The sequence below is a fragment of the Semicossyphus pulcher genome, unplaced genomic scaffold (genome assembly GCF_022749685.1).
Source record: "Semicossyphus pulcher isolate SPU_LCO1_2020_fin unplaced genomic scaffold, fSemPul1.0.p SCAF_3, whole genome shotgun sequence".
In the NCBI taxonomy this organism is placed as follows: Eukaryota; Metazoa; Chordata; class Actinopteri; order Labriformes; family Labridae; genus Semicossyphus; species Semicossyphus pulcher.
The window spans coordinates 15,443,607-15,461,435 of NW_027211704.1; the positions used below are offsets into that span (position 1 = coordinate 15,443,607).

General features: G+C 42.5%; 1 protein-coding gene across 1 annotated transcript in view; it reads left to right on the forward strand.

The window, feature by feature from the left end:
- Positions 1–17,829, forward strand: part of celsr2 (cadherin, EGF LAG seven-pass G-type receptor 2) — a 60,365-nt gene that overhangs the window by 12,896 nt on the left and 29,640 nt on the right. Inside the window, exon 2 of the mRNA XM_069678729.1 lies at positions 8,875–9,582. Coding sequence (XP_069534830.1) covers positions 8,875–9,582 — 708 coding nt within the window. The remainder of the gene's footprint in view (positions 1–8,874; positions 9,583–17,829) is intronic.

The following is a 17,829-nucleotide window of genomic DNA, read 5'->3' on the forward strand; positions in this document are numbered from 1 at the left end:
GTCCCATAAAAACACAAGAAAAAATACTCTTAAAAGTACCTTTGTTAGCTTTAATCATATTTTTCATTTTGGAAGATTACACAAGCTTTACCTCTCGTTTGTTTGAGTTACTGTATGTGTTTCCAGTTGTCTCCTGTAGTTTTTCTGCCTTGTCCGATTTCACCCTCCCCCAGATTTACAGTTCCATGGGCCCCACGCTGACGGGTCCCAGCACCTGCAAGGTTTAGTCTCAGACCGGCCATAAATGTGTCAAGGTGTCGACACAACTGAACAAGTGAAATGTAATACATTAGTGGAGGTCACTCACACATAGACAGCAGCAGAGCTCCACTAATTAATGCATGCGATTAAAGACTGCTCCAAGGGCAGAGTATTTAACTGTAATTCAATTAAACTGTGTCCTGTTTGTGGCGCTGCAGGGACGTCGCTCTCAGGTCACGGCTCTGTGGTTTGTTTGGTTGGTGGATGTGTTGTTTCTCTGTGACCTTGTGTGGACTCTGTGGTGTGGTGTTTGTCAGCAACATGGAAAAATGACACGTTGTGCAGTCGTTTTAACTTGTTAACAGTGTTATTACTGTGAGTATCTGCTGCAGAGGCCTGGCAGAGGCAGCTGTTCTTCCATTTCAGAGTAAAGGCCCGCATGTATCAAACTACACCGACTGAGACATTTTGAATTGGGTGAAAGACAAAAGGAAGAAAAAAAACGTTCAAACTTCCTCCCCACTGTCACTTATCAGCTATTTATCAAATCTCGTATGTCTCTAAAAAACGCTTACATTTCATACCGCTCAGGAGGTTTTCTGAGACATGTTCTGACATGACTGTAAAAAAAATCATTGCCATGGTGTGTTAAAATGTTAACTGACACAGTATTTATACTTCAGAATGATCTACCTTTAGCCCACTACTTCCATATGATTTCAACATATCATAGACTATGAGACCTTTTTTTTTAAACCTGCAAAAGCTGCATTGATTTATTTTGCATTCACTTAATATATCAATTCTTTACTGCAGTTGTCACTGCAGTACTGATGTGTCCTTTATCTCTGTTTCCTCTGATGCACCCTGTGTGCAGCAGCAGAATTTCCTCCCTGCTCCCATTCGGTTTGAATTTCAGCCATTTTCCTTTTTACTTCCTCTCTGTTTATTCATGAATGTGTCATAAATCTATGAGGCCAGAGACTTTAAAAGTTGATAACTTTGGGGTCCTGCCCAAACCAGACACATAACCACTGTCACAAAGGTTTTTCAGAAAACATTTCTCATTACATTTTAGCACTCAGTTAGCACCAACAAAAGAACACTCAATCAGTTATTAGCAGTTCCTTTTAGCAATGTGCCTATGAATGTACAGACAATCAGTTCTTGAGTGTAAGAAGAGATGGTCATTCTTCTCTTCGGTGTTTTTATCAACTTTAATTGGCAATGAAATATTGTAAAATCCTTAAATTGTGTGACCTAACAATATGTTCATGCATATCACGTCAGGTCTGAGTTATGGCTCCAACAAGGAGTACAATTTGTGAGACAAATTGTAGTAATTGGGCGCTACAGGTTTAACTGAGTGATCACTTGAGCGCTGCTCTTTGAGGTTACTCCCTCACTTCACTGTAAGTACAATTACGTCTCTTGATGAAAGCGTCTTCAGCTTTTCCCTGTCAGTGAATCACAGACCATTTTTCTCTGCAGGATTTCTTACAAGTTTGATGCTACGTCTCACTGTACTCTCCGGAGACAAACAACCCAACAGAAAGAAACATGCTCATGCTCTGCATGCTCATATCCGAATCATAAACTCATTAAAGCCTGTAAGTTTGCAGAGCGGCTCGCTGGTTGGAGCTCTAAAGGCCGTGAACCGCGGAGACATCCACAGGCCTTATCCCTGCAAAGTGATTTTTAATTTATGATCTCCCTATTGATCTTGGAATCGGGTCCCGGCTTTGCGCTCTTTGATGTAGTGAGCGCTCTCTGCGTGCTGCTCATACTGTAGCGTACTGATGCTGAACAACTAAGACAGGCTCTGCTCAACCTCATTACCTTCTTACCCGGAGGTTCCCCTCAACATGACACACTTCTGCAGAGAAACACACAGCTGCCTCTGAGGGAGAACCGGCCTCTCGGGATCACAGAATTAAGGCGCTTTGTTTGATTGTGGCGTTCTTAATGTGGCACCATTAGACATGTGATGAATGGCTGCTTGAGAGAGCTGCTTCAGTGCGATTATTTATCGTCTCTCCACTGTCATGATGATGAATAGTATTTTTATAGTGTCTCTAATGTGTTTCCCCTCCCAGCAATAACTAGGAGGCGTTTTCATTGGTTGAGAGTTTAACCTGCACATTAACAGGCGAAAGCAGGCAGGGTTACTGTTTTATATCTGCTGAGGAACCTTTGAGCAAGACAGCAAATCAATGACGTTGTTGTCAGGAGAAGGCATACTACTACTACTTAGGTAGTTAAGCTTAATACCAAATTAGATATGTGTTCAGCAGCTACAGACTGCCTCTGATTGGTTTGCACACCTGATGGTTAAAGCTCACACAAGTTCGTAGTTTTAACAGCTTTTCTTTTTATGCCGACCTTCTATAAACAGACTCCATTTCATTTTTTTTTTTTTTACAAGTAGACAGCGCTAGAATCTCACATTTAATCACAGAGACTGAAACATATCACAGGTTTATCTACAGGTTTCCTCATGTTGAATAACGTTAGATAACAAACCTGCTGCTCTTCAACGCTACACTTTGGCAAAACAATTGGGATCTAAATGCTAACATTGGCATGCTAACATGCTCACTGACAATGCTAATATTCTGATGTTTAGCGTTTGTAATGTTTACCGTTTACTACAGGTGGGAATCGCAGGATCACTCATGATGCAATATGCGATACATGCCCCATGATAACGATAATATTGTGATTCTGCGATAATTCACATTCATCACAATGTCTGATAACTTCTTCTGCTAATTATTATCCGTTCATGTTACCCTCATTCATGTCATAAGTGCCACTGTAAGGAGTCATGAAGTAGTGACGCGGTGAGGCAGGGAAATCTGTTTAGAGCGCCATTTATTTGTGAATTAAAATATCGATACTACTTCTGTTTACCGTCATAGTTTACCATATTAGCATGCTAACATTTATTTATACGCACTAAAAAACTTGAATACTTGTCTGTGATCCTTCCATTATACCACTGACATTAGTGAAGGTTGAATAAAGCAGTGATGTTTGACTGTGTCTCTACACTGGGATACTTAATGGCTCTTAAGAGTGAATACATAATAACGCAGAAACGTGTTATTGTGCCATTTTAAAGGCCCGTCTGAATGTGTCAAAAATGTGGAAGAGCCATTGGATGTTTCACAATCCCACAATCCAGTATACAGTACACCGGCTTAATGGTACATTAGTGACCCTAACCCGTAATGTGTGAAGTCATGTGACCACAGTGCATTTGCAATTAGGTTGTCAGTCGGCATTAATAGACATTAATAGACATAAAACCAACAGATCTAATGGAACAGGCCCTGCAAGCTGTGTTTAACACCACTGTTTGTAATTCAGCTCTACATCTGCTGTTTCAGTAATTCACTCGCACAATGACAGAGCTGCAATTTATTTCCCTACCCTATATTTATCATTAGTCTGCTTGTTTACGTCACATTGCATTGAATTTACTGCTGTCTTTCATCCACACGCTGAGGAGCACTTTACAGGTGTCTGTGAGGCTGACCGCTGAAAGCACACTGATGCTGTAAGAACGTCTTATTTCCAGAGAACGTTTGAGCCTTGAATGTGTCGCGTTCACACGCTGGGTCCTCTGGTAGCTGACTCCTGGATGCACACAGCCTGTTTTCCCCTCTGACACATTTTTTACCTCCATGCACAGAAAAGCAAATAAATCCTGATTTAATCTTTAAACCGAGAGAGAAAATAAATAACAGATAAAGTCGGAGGCACAGGCGGAGCGCCGAAGTTCAGGGTCTCTGTCGAGCTGATGTCTCTGTCCTCAGTAATTTGGTCACACAGTCCTTCTGATCTTTATCCACCATGACTTTGTTGACATTTTCTGGGATTCAGCGGGGAGATTTTGATGGCGACTTTGTGGTCTAATTAGGCCAGTCTCACCGATTTGTTCTTTGAGTCTCTGTCTCTCTCTCAGCAGTCTATTACCCCGGACACTGGGATCCCTGGTCGGCCTGAAACAGAAATCCATTGATATCTTGGTTTGAATGTTTCCTCTCAGTAAACACTCCGACCTAAAGGCTCTCTGTGTTCTCAGGTCGCCTCAGTGAGGTATTTGTCTTCCGTAATTCTGTTGGCGTTTGAAAGTGGGCTTCATTAATATTTCAAAAAAGCTGCACGTCTCCCCTCCCCTCCCCCGACCTCCTTGGCTGATCATTTATGTTCTTTTACCTACAGTCAAGTCAGACATGGCCGCTGCGTCTCGGAGACTCTTCTCTGTAGATCCTAATGAGTCGGCTTGTTAACATGCCTCAGTCTATTATCGGAGCTGTCTTTCAGAGAGGTTTTCCTGGCTCTGTTGATCTACCTGATTTTATATTAGGAACATGACAAGAACAATCCCAGTGTTTTCTCTACATCCTGAATTATTTGAACAGCTGACCCACCGCCTCGAGAAGAGACGTGATTTTAGGTATTTGTCGCCGTTTTCCTAAACTTCCGTGATGCTCTCTAAACTTCTAATGCTTCTGCTCTGCTTGTATTGACGTATGGATCACCAACACCCACACCAACACACACCCACACCCACATGCACATAATGCTGTATACAGCCTTGGCAGTCATGCAGCCTCAGTGTGTGTTTAATCTTTTCCCTGGCGCCACTTCCTAGCTGAGAGCATTCCTGGCACCCAGAGGCCCAGAGGGGGTCGAACTCTGCGCTGAAAGCAGTGTCACACTTCAGAGCTGGCACCTCGTCTCGTTACCCACCAAGCATCCCTCTTTTTTTCCCCCTTCCTCTTTTGGCCCAAAACGCTCCGCTTACCCTCCGTTCCTGAGCGTAGGATCCCTCCATGGAGAATGACCTCTTTGAAGGATGGTCTGGTTCCTTTCAGGGCAGATTCTCCTCGCGCTCAGTTTCCCAGCGCTGCGTCCACGTCTGGATCTGTGCCCGAGCTCCCGATCCAAGAATGTGAATTGGCAGAGGACATAATTAAGGAGATGTCTGTCCTTATACATGGCCTAACCTTTAAGAGGCTTTGTTCACGGAGAGCTGTGTGTTTCTGGCTCCTGTTGCTGCAGAGAATCAGGTCTAATATGAGCTGAATGGATGAAGAGAGAAACTGTTTGTCTGTGTTTGGCTGAGGGAGAAGGTAGACTGTTGTTTGTTAGTTTCTGTCAGGATAGAAAGAATTTCAGTGTCTATCGTAAAATAAATGTTTCTCTCACAACACTGTAAGTGTAACAACACGCCAGCTTTAATGTACAGACCTAATGACCATAGTGTGTTTCTTAAGAGGCTGAAATGCTCCTCCTGAATCAAACTGTCACTGATTGTAGCAGCCTGTAGAGCTCACCTTAGCCCCTTTTACACAGCCAGTACAAGGTGGGATTTCTACGCCTCTGTAATGTGTCGTCTTCTATGTAAAATGTACAGAGGCAGAATGGTGGGGCGAAGTCGTTCCACCTCTGCACCGGCATCAGAGGGTGTAACAGAGGAGAAAGGGCAGTACAGCGCCCTATGTGTGTATGTGAAGCACGCACTATTTGTCTATACCTTGCACATGTTTTGCTTCTGCAATACCGAAATGCAATGTAAGAACAGACTGTGGCGACTGTACGCCGGCATTGCTTTGTGCAATGTGAAATGGCAAAGGCGGTGTAGCGGCGGAGTTACAGTGCTGTGGCGGAGCCGCAATGTATGTGTGTGTGTGTGTTTCTAGCTGTGTTGTCTTTCCTATCTGTCTGATTAAGACTCTGCATGGATTAAAAAAAAAATCACTAAAAATAGTTGAGGTCACAGAGGTCACCGTTTACATCTGTGTGGAGATTATTGAAATTTGAAGCCAAAGAATTTATTTTTTTTTCATGAAATTTGTTCTAACAATAAAATAAGAGCCAAACAATCAGTCAATTAGACAATACATCAATGGATAGAAATCATCAAGACATTTTAACGCAAAAATTACCCCAATTTTTAGTTCTTGTTGCTCAAATGTAAATATTTAAGAGTTTAAATATCAGCATTTAAAAACAAAAATAAGAGAAAAGTCAGAAAACTGCAAAATACTTTGTATCATGAGTTCTTTCTTTTTAACCGCCAAGTTTGGGACGCCTGCCTAAAGTATATCAGTGAGTCATAATAATAATCAGTCGACCAACCGATCATGAAAACAATCATCAGTTGTGTCTGTGGTTGTAAATTTGTTCTGATTTGTCGAGGCTTCCTGTTATGTTCTCCCCTGTTATATGCAAGTGTTTTCTTGTGTACACAGGTGTTTGCTTGTGTGTGTGTGTGTGTGTGTGTGTGTGTGTGTGTGTTTACAGTAAAGTGTGAATTAGCAGAGCGTCCCTGCCTGTGTCTCTTCTTTGATTTGCCCCACTTCCTCTGCCGAGGCTCTGTATTATTACAGTGCTGGAAGCGCTTGACTGAAAGCAGAGGGATTAAAGCCGTGTCAAACATGCTTCTCCGTCTCACTTCCTCTATGACCCCTCCTCCTTCTCCTCCTTCTCCTCCCTCCCCCCCCCCACCCCTCTCCTGGCACTCTGTGTTTAAACTCGCACCGTGCCAAAACAGGGATCTGGTAACTTTGGGCAGAGCTGTTTGTTTGAGTGAGTTCGGCTCGCAGGTTCTGCTCTCTGGCTGGCGTCCAGACGCTCGGAACAAAGCATCCCATTGATTACTTTGGAGGGAGAGGCCAAGCCTTGTTTTTGTGACACATTTGATTTGATTAAGCCTGTTTTGTGTTTGGCCCTGAGGTTTCGGAAACCTGCAGGCCAGCGGTGAGACGGACAAAACGAAAGTGGTCTCTCGTGTGAACTTAATGTATTTGACTTTTAACAGACAAAATGACATAATCCTGCAGCACAGGTCCTCAAAGGTTTAACTGCTACAATCTTAATCTTAGCTTGTGACTCACCTGTCACAAGAGAATCATGGGAAATCAAAACTTGTTTATGAAATATGCATCTGAAAGATTTTAACTCAACAACATCTGGAGGTTTTTTGTGCTTAAACATCAAATAAAGTCCATTTTTGTAAATGTTGTTGCAGACTATCTCTGTCTGCTGGATTCAGAGCGACCTGAGGCTGTTACTGACTCACATATACATCGGGATTTGTGCTTGTTAGCAACAATCAGAACTTCCCTTTGCTTTCTTTGTTCTGTGCGTTTGGATGTTTAAGGATTGAGCCTGTTTTCATTATAATTTTACTCCTCAGTGAGCAGAGCTCTGACTGCTCCTCTCAGAGACCTACAGCTGATGGGCAGCTTCGTTTTATGTCAAATGTGGAAGCAGTAGAAAAAACATGCAAGAAAATGAGCTTTACAAAGTCATAAGTCAAAGCTAATGAGCTGCATAGGGTAAAGCATGTAAATTCACCAGCAGCATTATTTACATTACAAAGCCTTACATGGGTATTAATGCTTTGTACAGTCCAGAGCTACTGTATAATAGCACACAAAGCACTACATGTGTACAGTCAAAGCCAAAGAACTGAATGTATAGGAGATAAAACATCAAACTAACACGATGAAAGACAAGAGATTTGCGTAGCTGAGGAACGCTGTGAGCGTTGAATTTTGGACTCCAGGCTTTCCGTATGGCACGTTCAATAAAGGAGCATCTCTGCTTCCGGACAAAGAAAAGAGAGAGCGAGTCGTGAATACAGGCGTGAAATTGCTGATTAGAAACTTGGAGTGTGCTGAAAGAAAAGATACACTTGTTCTTTATTAGACTTGGCATACTTCTGTTATCTGTTCTGGCACATGTGACGGACCCTCCCCCCACAAACATCCCCCCGCTCGTTTGAGCCAAGAATTCAGTAGTACAAATTCGAATTGATAATTTATGTATAATTTGTGGTGTTTTTTGCTTTCTAGTCCCTGATTAACAACTAGTTTTGCCTTTACGGTATCAAAATGTTATTATTGTGTTTACACATGAGGGTCTTCTGCAAACAGGAGCAGCTGTCGCTTAAATCCGCCACCATGCCTCCACCTGCATCCACCCTGCATGTACTGTTGTAGCAGCTGCTCCATGTGCTGATGCTGCATTCAGTGTTGACGTGTTTTTTTTTTAGGACTCACGTTCATCAACTTATCTTTTAGTAAAACATCACATTTAACAGCTTCAACAAATCCCCTGAAAAGTCAAGAGTCTCTTTCATGACCACTAACCTGTATTTCATTTTAAGCAGATCCCACATGTGTATTAATCCGCTCCTGAAAGTAGTCCCCAACAAATACAGAAGTTAATCCTGTCTGAGTTATGTTTGCTTTTAGCCATAGTGCCCACTTTTGGTTTTAATCTTTTAATGGATTTTGTTGATAATTAAAAAATATGAGCTCTGATGTTTACAGATCAGTTTCCATGACAACTGATGACGACCATGGTCTTTATAAACATACGACGAGAAGACTTAATTAATTTGTTATCCTCAAATGTCCCGTAGTTATTGGAACATGGAACAAATATAAGTTATATAATGCATTAGTAAAAAGATAAAACTGTGTCAAACAAATACTTAAAACTCACTTAAAGCAAGAGAACATCCAGCCGTCCTTATCCAACCCACTCCTATTTGATATCAAGTAATTATTTTGGGTCACATACCTCCAGAATAATTAAAGACTGCTCTTAATCTGATATTAATCACTCTTTTACTTCTGCTCTTTTCAGACGGTGTCCACTCAGTGTCAGCTCAGTGCCTTCTCCAGGTCACCATCATCACCGATGAAATGCTGTCCAACAGCATCACGTTGAGGCTGGCCAACACCTCCCAGGAGCACTTCCTCTCCCTGCTGCTCGCCCAGTTCCTGGACGGTGTGGCCCGTGTCCTATCTGCCGCCCCCGAGGACGTCGTCATCTTTAACATCCAAGACGACACAGATGTCAGCGCTCGCATCCTCAACGTCAGCCTGTCTGTGGCCGTGCCGATGTTGGGGGAGGCTCACCAGCGGCCTGGAGGGCTCGACCACAGCAGGGACAGGCCTGGGAGAGGGGTCGAAAGTGGAGGAGGAGAGTTCTTCGGCTCGGAGGAACTCCAGGAGCGGCTGTACCTCAACCGAAGCCTTCTCGCTAAGATTTCCTCTCAGGAAGTTCTACCCTTTGATGACAACATCTGCCTCCGTGAGCCCTGTGAGAACTACATGAAGTGTGTGTCCGTGCTGAAGTTCGACAGCCTGGCCCCGTTTGTGGCGTCAGATACCATCCTGTTCAGACCCATCCACCCCATTGCTGGGCTGCGCTGCCGCTGTCCCACCGGCTTCACGGGAGACTACTGCGAGACGGAGATTGACCTCTGCTACTCGAAACCCTGCGGAGCTCACGGTGTGTGTCGCAGCAGAGAGGGAGGCTTCACCTGCGAGTGCTTTGAGGATTACACAGGTAAGAGCCCTCACTTTCATTCACTTAATTAATGATGAAACTGTGTTTGTTCACATTCTTAAATCATGGCTTCATTAACCAACCGACCTCCCTTAATTACTGTTGATGCGCCTGTAAGCTTGAAGTGATCACACTGTACAAAACAGGCTGCTTGTTTTGGCGGGAAAACATATTTGCCAGTTAAAATAACAACTTTTATTAGCTGATGTAGCTAGCTAGCTAATTAGTGCTGGACTTTTGAGCTGGCTAAAAGGTTTATCTCAAAATTAAAGGGTCTGAAATACACAGTTTTTAAGACTGAGGCTAAAGCTAGCTAGTCCCAAGCTAAAAGTTAGCATAGTCACCAGTTGTTAAATGTAGAAGACAAACAGATTTATACCTACTTCCTCTTGCAAGAGAAAAAGCTTTTAGTATTTAAAAGTACTATTTTTACTTTGTCTTGGTTTGCTTGAGCGTAAATCCAATGAAAAGCAGGACAGAGCTGGTAACGTAGCTACTGTACATGGTAAGCTAGTTAGCTTGACGTGCTAACTTAAGAGCAGGTAAACACGATATCAAATCTATTCCATACATTTTTGCTGTTGTGTTTTTTGGTTTTGTTAAGTCTTTAGATTCAAGAGTGGACTTTGCTACAGCTCTGTGCACACAGGTGTGACACATAGAGCCAGGTTGATTTTTAAGCTATCATTGGAAAATCACAGTTTAGGACTGGGGGTTAGCAAGCTGTCCCATATAAGCTCACTGAATAATTTCCTCTCCTCAAATGTAGTGCTGCTAATAGGTCAAAGGTCACAATTTCTGCCAAGCTGTTCACCTGTAGCCTTCAAAATGTTAATTCCTCCCCCTTCACAAAGGTCCCATGAGGGCTTTAATGTCTACATCTGTCCCATTCACTCTCCTCTTCAGCTCTTTATTGAACCTGGCTCTTTATGGACGTCGACTGTCCCTTACAATGATGACCGTAGCTCTGCAGACAAAGGCTGAGTGATGAGTTATTGATCTGGTTATTCGTGTTGCAGTCAGCAAAAGCAGAAGTGATTAGAACAGTTGCTCTGTATTTCTTTCTTATTTAAAAACGTAGTTGTCTTATTGGAGCTGAACGCCACATCAGTTACGTGCGTTTGTTCTGTGGTTTATTCATCAGATGAAGCTTAAGTGGCATCTCTTAAGTCTGCCATTAATATAGCATTCTGCTAGAATATTCAAATCCTGTATTTTGATGACAACAATGTCCTATTATGCTTAATTTTGCAGCATTTTGTGATAAAAATCCACTTCTCATTTTCAGTCCTGTTGCCGTCGACTAACCTGTGTACCTAAATAGCCATTCCCACCTACACTAAAAACTTCATCCTGAGCTGTAGGAGGAACATCAAGCGAACAGGAAGAACGATGATATAACAAACCTCGCTGATGTCTATTTAAAGGCCGGAGATTTCCAGAGAAGTCTTTACTTTCTGAATGTTTTGCAGTAAAGAAAAAAGCAACATTTTTTCTGTCCAGAGTAGAATCGCTGAGTTAAATCAGGGAGGAAGTCATTAATTATAGATGGCTACAGATGGAGAGGGTCCCCTGGCTGTAACTTGCCCCGTAGTAAAAAAAGTACCTAAGATAACAAAAATGTATCACAAAGCACACAGTGTGTCATGAAGAGGACAGGAGCTTCCGTTTCAGGGATAATGAAGAAATAATTTATTACTGTTGGCAGCAGAAACGCTAACCCATCACAGGAATTGTTATTCAGTTTCTGCTCCAGAAATTATTCACATCCTCAAAGGGTTAAAGACGGTCTGCTCGCGCGCTTTATGGTTAAAGGGAAAAGGGAGAAGTTGAAAAGGAGTTTAAAGAGGAAGGGAATAAAATATGCTAATACATACAGTATGAATATTTGGGTAGTTGCCCCATCTTTGTGTCGAGAGGTTAAGTGGGTCAAACTCTGACTTTTTAATGTGATTTAAAGATTCATCTTGTCTTTGAAGCTCGTTGGTTTATTACGCGCAGTGTTGCAAAGTAAATAAACACATTCACTCAAGAACTGTACTTAAGAGAGAGTTTACGTTAGTTATGCTTGTAAAGCAACAACTGCCTATGCTGGCACTTCCAAGCTAATAGCATTAGCATTGGCATTAGCATCTGCTTCTGAGTTAGCCACTGAGTTTGAGGCACAACCTACTCTCTCTTTGTTCTTTAGGAGGCCTATGTGATATTGTGGAGATATTCACGGGTCTCTTAGCAAGTCTAATATCAAAGCTTGAGTAGTTATGAGGTTCAAAATATATAAATTTATCAGAATTAGAAATACTGTATTTATCCCAGAGGGGACATTCAGGCGTTACAGTTTCTCTTATACAAACAAAAAGCATGAAGAAATATAAACACAAGTAAAAATATGTGACATATTTTAATTACTGTATATGTACAATACGAGTGTACAAATATTTTCTTAGAGAAATAGGAATAGAATATGAACACATTAGTTTTCAGTATAAGAAATATATGAAATATGTACATATATGTGCATACAGTGTTATAAATGACCACACTTGTAATAAAATAAGAAATAAGTTTACAATTCTGGACTTCTTGCAGGAGTCGTGGCAGACACCTCTAGTAGAAGAGATACTTTTAGGTAGTTACTTTGTTTTAATTACATTTAGCTGTTAATACTTAACATAACTATAATGTTAATCATGCACAGGCAGATGTAAAACTTCAGGTCCACTAGATTTATTCCGGGGCTTTCAGTTGTAGTGTGTTCATAAATAAATAAATGAATATTTGCTTAAATATTTTATACATACATATCATATATTTTATTTATTTAATACAGTTAATTAATACAACAGGTGCCTCATAATTAATTTGCATATAAAATATAAAGACCTTCATACCTTCGCGATTACAACTGACTCTACCATGTGGTGGCTGTGGCTCAGTGGTAGAGTCGGTAGTCTCTCAATCAGAAGGTTGGGGGTTCGATCCCTGCCTGCAGTCTACACGTTGAAGTGTCCGAGAAACTGAACCCCAAATTGCTCCCGGTGGCATAACCATCGGGTATGAATGCATAGATCCTGATTGGATCAATCTTTGCCATCAGTGTGTGAATGGGTGATTGTGACATGTTGTGTAAAAGCACTTTGAGTGGTCTGAAGACTAGAAAACGCTCTATAAGTCCATTTACAGTCCATTTGTTTCAGATTGGCGATCATTTAGTTTCATACAGCAGCAATTGATCGTTCACAGCTACATCCTTAAATAACATTAAAGCTGTAGTATATTGTCTTTTATACCATTTATGGTTTATATACTGTACATATGCATTTTATAGCCTAATAAGGAAGTATTAAAGTGTTGCTTTATTCTCCAGTTATCGTTGTTTGAGATGCAGATGCTGAGCAGCTGTGATCTCATCAAACAGCAGAAGCTGCTGAAGAACCACGTCACTAAAATCTGATTCTACTGTAGCTGAGAAACTTTATCTAACACTACAGATCACATTTGCTTCCAAAACAAAGGTCTGCTGTTAAATAAACTGCACGTAGTCACATTGTCACCTTCCTGTCTCAGTAATGGAATCATTTCCATTGTTCACTGTCAAACATTAAAAGCTTTTTTCCGTCTATTTGTGAGGCTGTTTATGAAGCCTGAAATAGTGTCGGTATTTAAACGTGTGGGCTCAGTCGCTCAGAGTGCAGGTTGAGTGGCACTTACATATTCCTGCGCAGGGCTGTGGGTGTCGGAGCCGAGCTGCAGGTGCTTTTAAAGTGAGCCGACAGAGATGGAGAGTGAATGAGCGAGTGGGTGAAGTGGGCGTATTTTCATTTGCAGGCAGCAGAGAGAACAGTCAACTGCGTTTATCTCCATCAGTGCGGGGTGCGGGCCCAGGTGGGGCTGTTAGATCCAGCGTGCAGGAGAGTCTATAAGGTTTTATCATTAAAGATGTTTGAATCACGCTGTCAGACTGTCTGATCAAACAAGGCCGTTCGGCTTTTATGTGATGTATTTTCCTCTGTCAACTCCCACTACCCTGCGCGGCTGCACACGCTGGCATAGAGGGTGTGTGTGTGAGTGCTAAATTGCGCACTCTAAGTGCTGAATAGCTGCGATTATGTGTGTGAGAAACTTGGATGGAGAATCTGTGGTACGTGTTAGCGCTGCCGCGTGGACGTGTGTGTGTGTTGGTGTGTGTAACTGCTGGACCGTAGGCGTCGGCAGATGGTGGCACGAAAGAAAATGAAAAAATGTAACAGCCATCGTCTTCGCTGTGTTTGAAACAGGACGGAGTGAATGATTGTGCTCGTCTGAGTCAGTCCGAACATGCTGAACAACAGGTTGTTATCCTCCGTCACATCTCACACATGTTCCTCTTAAAACACACGATTAAACGCTCTATGGAAATGAGCGAGTTGTGACCCCCTGCATGTGTTTGTGATCATAATTTGTCGGCTAACTGCTGACCTCTGTCTGTCTGAGGAGAGTCGGTTTTTTCCTTCCTTCATTCACTAATCCAACACGTTTGTGATGTTTTAATGTGCACACAGCGTTGGAACAGAAGAGGCTGAATGTTCACACTCTCTCTTACACCAGCCGAGCGCTGAAAGCCACTACAGTTAGCTTTGAGGGATGCCATGAACAAAAACACGGCCAGACACATCGTCCATTTAACAATCAGAGTACTTCCACTCTGTTGTTGTTTTCAGACTCTCCAACCCAACTTCTGTATCTCTGGATACCTCCACTCAGACAGTAGTGTTTCCAAAAATACCAGAGCTCTCTTGTTCTCAAATGTAACATCTGTAAACCTCATTTCTGTGTAAGACAACAACAGGCACAAGCAGGGACATAATGAGAGGAAAGGTCAGCAACACTGTATTAAATATGGATCAATCGCTGCTCTGAAGTCGGTGGAGTTAGAGCTGCATGCCATCACGACAGATTGTAGATGTTACTTCTTCACTTTCTCCTTCTGTAATGTTTTGGACATAAAGCCTGATAATGTAACAAATCCAATGATAACACTAACACCTTTAGGAATTCAGTAAATAGATAATTCTCAGGACGATTCCCAGGTTCGACTCTGACCTTCTTCCCATTGCTCCAGCTCTGTCCACTGCCCAATCAAATAAAGGTAAAGGCCAGAAACGAGATGGCAGGACGATAAGCAGGAGTTGCTCACAATGAAATAGAGGACAGAGCTGCTGGTTCACTCAAAGACTTTAGCAATCGGATATTGTCACTACCTCTTTTTACACTGCCAGTTCAAAGAGGGATTATTACACCTCGGTTATATCTCGTCTTGTATGTGAAATTCACGCAGGTATGGTGGGGCAAAGTCGTTCCGCCCCTGAGCCAGCATCAGAGGTAGTAACAGAGGTGAAACGGCTTCAGGGCTGTGTGAGTGTTTACACCCTGCGCATGTTTTGCCTCCACAACGTCAGAACGCTGTGTAAAAACACACACTGGGGCTGCTTTACGCCGGCGTTGCTCGTTCTAAAGTAAAATAACGAAAGTAGCTTTACAGCGTTGCTTCGTGACGGTTCTGTGGAGGAATTGCAATGTAAAAGGGCTTCTGCCTATATGCACGGCTACGTGAAGTATAAGCAATTGATTGCATGTATTTGTATGAGCAAATGTTCGTGTACATGGGATCTGTGTTTTTGATGCTAAAAATGAAATAGAAATTGTAACTCTGTTATAAGTGATGTGGATCTGTCACATCTAGCCGACGCCTGACACATTTTATGAGCATTGATCCCACACAGATCTGACAGTAAGTTACTTTCAGATGTGAAATATTTGTATTATGTTTTTATGAACAGTCGACAGCTGCCAGGGAACAAGGTGTGTTACTGCTGCGATTTTGATCCTACACGTTTGAAGAAACATATTTCTATATAACTCGGTTATCTTGGTGCAGTCACTTTCTCCTGTGTCTTTCCTCGTGTGCTGCCGTGTGAGAGGTGTTCGAGTGCGTCTGGTCCTTCGGGCTCTCGTCGACCCGTAATGCGATGAGAAGGTCTGATCACAGATACAGCTCGAGGTCATGTTTCTATAACGTTATTGATCACCTCATCTCATTATTTCGGCTGCATACTCCTCAGCGCTTGGGTCTCAGCTTCCCTCAGGTTGTTGTCTTTGGTTCTGTCTTCTGGGATCCTCCCACTCGATGATGCTCACCTGTTACCTAGCAACCTGACACACCTGTTCAGGTTTAGGATCTCTGAGGAAGCTGTGTGCACACATGGGTGGTGCACAGTTACAGCTTTGGATAATGCTCTTGTCGAGTTTATTTACTATATTGAAAACTGGTTTTGGTTGTCATATTTTATCCGTTTTAATTTACACTCTGTGCGTTTGTCGATCCTCCAGGACTCATTTATGATGCGATAACGAATCCATTGTGTAGAGAAAGTATGACCTGCTTTTTCAATCTTATTTTGTGGGGGAAATTATTGTTTTGCTGATGTGCAGACAGACGTGCTAATATCTTAATTTATATTCCATTAAATGATCTGCTCGAACGCGTCCAATAGCTTTAATGTCATGTTGTTGGTTTCAAAGTGTTTACCTTCTAATACACATCCAGTCACACCTTGATATGCAGTTTGAATACAGTTATAAGCAGAGACTAATCTCTACTTTTTATACACAGTCTATATAATGCACATTTAAGTATATATTTCTGTTTGTCGCTTGAACACAGAAATGAAAAATGAGCCTCCCTGTGTCTAAATAAAAAGCGGATCTCTGAGGTATCTGAGCGATTTGCTGCTTTAATGATTCATGCTGGCAGCAAACACAGGGTGTGGGCACCAGGATGGACTTACAGAGGCCTGTAAATAGAGCAGAGGAGACGTGTTTGAATTATTGATCGGGATATTCTGTCCAATTGAGACTGTGAGCCCATCCCGGCCCTGCTGCGCCGCTCACCTGGCAACGTAAAGCTGCTGTTCGGGAGGCGTCCCACAGGGAGGGCCTGAAAACATTTCATCCTGCCTCACTGAGGCTCAAATATATACATCAGTGCCAGGATATGTCATTTCCACAGAAGCTCTCAGTGTCATTGTGACTGAAGTTAATACAGCACTGTTTGCTGAGAGGATGTTTGACCAGTGTGAGCGCTTAAAGAAACACTGCCAACAGCAAGATGCTGAATTAATAACGAGGCAGACAGAGCTGTAACAGAAAGGCTTTCTTTTCCAGCCGGCTGGCCAGAGGAGGCAGTTTGTCACCAGGAAGCATCAGTACGAACATGACAGCAAATTGTTCTGGCCTGACAGGGCGGCTGTGTCGCTGCATTCAGAGACATGTCACAGGTTGTTACCACTTAAGAACAAAGAAAGTTGTCCAAGATTTCTTCAGGGTTCAGATATCGATGTCTTACAGATCAGGAAAGGATCTGAATGCATACATTTAAAAGCTTTTTGAACATACTAGAAAGCTGCTTGAAGAGTGTGTTTCCAACTTAAAAGAGCAGTTCGTTCCTGGAAAAAGCCTCTGTCAGTCAAAGCTGGTGTTCTCAGTAATCAATGGAAGCAATAATATTTGAAATTAGCGCCATAGCTGTGGAGAAAGTTGTACAAACAGCTCGTGGTTTCGCCCATTCTACATTCCTACAACACCCAGCGTGCACTGGTCTCCTCCCTCTGAAAGGAACAGCCCAGCGAGAGACGCTGGAGTGAAATACTACCGTTTTGGCTGCATTTAATGGCTCAGAGCGGTACAGAGTCTGAAATACGACGAGAATATATCGGTGGATCGTCTAAAAAATCTTCAGGTCTGCAGTCGACATTTCAAACCTTTTTTGAACGAGACATGACATCGGAGGCGGGCGTCCTAGATTGAGGAGTTTAGAGTTTAGCAGGTATGGTTTAGCGAGCTCGCTGGCCTCCACCAGATGACGTGTTTGACATAGTCTGGCGGAGGTTTTCCAGAGCCCATTGGAGAAGTGGATAGCGTCCTCCAAAGGCACAGAGAGGCACAGAGAAATAGCAATTTTTTCCTGCCATAATGACATTAGCTCCCCATAATAGCATGATAGGACTGAAGTTGAAAATTGGCGAACTGGCCCTTTAACAACAAGACATCAATCCTGTGGTCATAAATGTTGGTTAATCTTTAACCTCAGCGCTCTGCAGCCTCACAGAAGAATTTCTTTCTTGTGAATTCAAGTTTCAAGCAGGCAGATACTCACCAGCTAAATGTCACGAGCCGGCAGCCCAAAAGCCGACAGCTCGAGTTATGACT